Here is a 3,022-nt window from a genome sequence, read left to right as displayed (position 1 = left end):
TCGGAAAGACTAGGCGTAAAGGGCACATAGGCAGTGAATCGGGTAGAGCTTAAGCAGATGTAAAATAGATGAGAGGATGAAAAGCAATGAATTCACATTGTAACTAAGAAGTATTAAACTTACAGCAGCCTCTTGGTAGAAGTATAAACACAAAAAGCGATCTTTCTCAAACTTTTGTGATATACTCCATTATTTCCAAAAAACATTTTTCCAAGACTCGTTTTTTACTACACATTCTTCCGTAAAATAATATTACACGTAAACTCAAAACTTTTCCTTATCTTTTAACCACATGTTGTCCAAAAAAATAAATATTATTCCAAAATATATTTTCTCCAAAAATAATACTAAAATGCAGCCAAAAAGGGGCACATATGGTTTCGTATTGACCACCCAAAATGTGACATGGTGCAATTGGAAACATATGGACCACATCAAACAATAATGAAATGACAAGATCCATAGCTAAATATGAGAAAATATCAATGTATTTCTAAATTTCAATTGTTGGCGCGAATAATGTTTAGGTATATTTGTACCATAAATTAATGGAAAATTGTAATCTTGACAGATTGAAGTAATAAATATTGCTATCATCCAAAAATATGATCTTTGTAACTATATTCACATCAGATTGCCTAAATTGGGGAGAAAATGCATAAAACGTCAAATTAGATTATTTTAAGTTTAGAAATTAAGAAGATACTAAGCATATGGAAATCATCATAAGGAGAAATCAATTTCTCAATAACTCAAAAGATCCCAAAAATGCGTAATCTTTATAATTGTATCAGAACATTAAGGAAAAAAGGTTATGTACAGTTGTACAATTTGTTCAACGCTGAAAGAAAAATAGAACTTTAATAAACTAATCAACATTTTCGAAATATCTGTGATATATTTAGATTAAAAGATAAAACAAAAAACTCACCCCCAGCATTCCAGATAGACCAACGATTAAGAACAATTTTTTTCAATGACAGAAATTTAATCAAACCCCACAATCCCAGTTTCATTTTTCAATTGAAATGTATACTTATAGACCTCATCTATTCAAACACTGGGGGGAAAACCCCTTGAATTGTAGAGTTAATAAAATTGAAAAAAACGACACTAAAAAACGAATAAAATAAACAAAACAAAATAAAAAATAGAACCTAAAGTTTAGAATCAAGGATTTTCACATAGCCCATGATATATATAGATAGATAAAAATTAATAAAACAATAAACCGCAGCGGCATTCCATACAGACCGAGAGAGAAAAAAACAATCTTTTTTTAGAATTTCAATCGTAACCCAGAAATCAAAATTGTATTTTTTGATGAAAAGGTGTAAATACAGACCGACAGTGGAGAGGATATTGGTGGAGATGTAATGGGACTTCTTGAGTTTGTGCTGCAGATGAGCGGCACACCATACCGTTCCCAGCGGGCCCTTCCTCGCCAAAAATGTATGAGAATAGAACATCTTTTTCTTCTACACTGCTGGATTTGATAGTGTGCATAAATTATTGTGTATCCATAGGTGTCTGTATCTGTGATACTAATATACTGAGTTGGGGATGGTAAGACGAGGGCGGGAAAGGGAAAGAGGCGCGAACTAAGAAAAATTGGTGTATGGTTACGGGCCTGCATTTTGAAGAAATTGCAATAATGCCACTGAAATTTCGTGGATCGTGGTTTACATACAGTAATTTTTGTATTTCTTGGCTGTTGAATAAACATTGAATAATATGTGTATATTATATTGAATAATATGAATTTTTTAATAAAAAAAGAAAATAAATTTAAAAAGCAAACATAAACTAATTTCTTCTACCATTAACAAACATTTGTTTGTTAACATCTCCTCCATTCCTTCATTTAGAAAAAAATTACCATTTAATTCATCTTTCATTTTGAGAAGTTGGCATATCATAAATTGTTTAAATTATTATTTTATAACTTACTAATTTTGAAATGTTATATACTATATGGTCATATTTATTCGAAATTTTCGAAATTATTATTCATTGATTTGTTTGATTTTTCAAATCTTTTATAATAAAGATATCAAAATCCTCTACAAAATATTGTAAAGGATTATATATTTAATGAAGCGTTGAATTATTTATTTGGGAAGATGTTACGTTGTAGTTGATAATTGATTATAACCATTAATATTTTGAATTTTTTTTTTCAATTAAATCCAATAAATGTTTGGAATGACTATCTCTTTAATGATTCACTATGGTAATTATCTAGGAAGAAGATTTGTCATTTAATAATACAATATTAATGACCACAGTTAAAGTTACCAAGAATTTGTTCCAATCACATACTCATTAAAACCTTGCCATCAGTTCCAACAGTTCAACTGTCGAATTCGACATTTGAAAAATGTCGGGAAAGATATTTCAACTATCAATTTTAACAATTTGCTATTGTATGAATTTAAATTTTCGAATGTGCCACTTTACCGACATATTGATTGTGAAGAATTCTTACCATTGCAATCGCAAACAATTTTCGGGTATGAGTAATTATTTGATATTCATCGTATCGCATAAGAAATTTTTTTTCATGAAGATGACGAGTTGAAGTGGAAAGAGGACAAAATCATTTTAATTGTAGTTCTAACAAGTATCACTCTAGCCGGACTTGTGTTACGATTGAAGAACAAACTTGATATTCTTGATCATCGCACTCAAATTGAATTGAAATTCAAATTCTCAAACATGAATATACCTCCGATCGAAATACGCGAAGATAAAACGATACATATCAGTCCATAAGAAAACAACTATATGTGTTACTATTTGGGAAACCAAGTTTCCAATTCTTAACATGGTAGGGATATAAATTTCCAAAATCCTTCGTTTGTCGAGACGGAAGTTCACTAAAATGTACAAAATGATGATGTTGATCAAGTGCAAATTATCTCAAATGATAATGTAAATGGAACACTAATTTTTGATACCGGTATTGCACCATTAGATGATAACTTAGATATCCCGTTACATCATACAGAAGTTGCTAATA

The 3,022-nt window shown here is 30.0% G+C and overlaps 1 protein-coding gene across 1 annotated transcript in view; it reads right to left on the bottom strand.

Moving 5' to 3' along the window:
- LOC111386628 (sister chromatid cohesion 1 protein 3-like) overlaps positions 1-1,534 on the bottom strand; it is a 7,347-nt gene extending 5,813 nt beyond the window's left edge. Inside the window, exon 1 of the mRNA XM_023011099.1 lies at positions 1,346-1,534. Within this exon, the coding sequence (XP_022866867.1) occupies positions 1,346-1,469 (124 nt within the window). The 5' untranslated portion in view covers positions 1,470-1,534. The remainder of the gene's footprint in view (positions 1-1,345) is intronic.
- Positions 1,535-3,022: the final 1,488 nt, after the last annotated feature.

This window comes from Olea europaea, chromosome 3 (genome assembly GCF_002742605.1).
Source record: "Olea europaea var. sylvestris chromosome 3, O_europaea_v1, whole genome shotgun sequence".
NCBI lineage: Eukaryota > Viridiplantae > Streptophyta > Magnoliopsida > Lamiales > Oleaceae > Olea > Olea europaea.
This window is presented reverse-complemented; position numbering and strand designations above follow the sequence as displayed.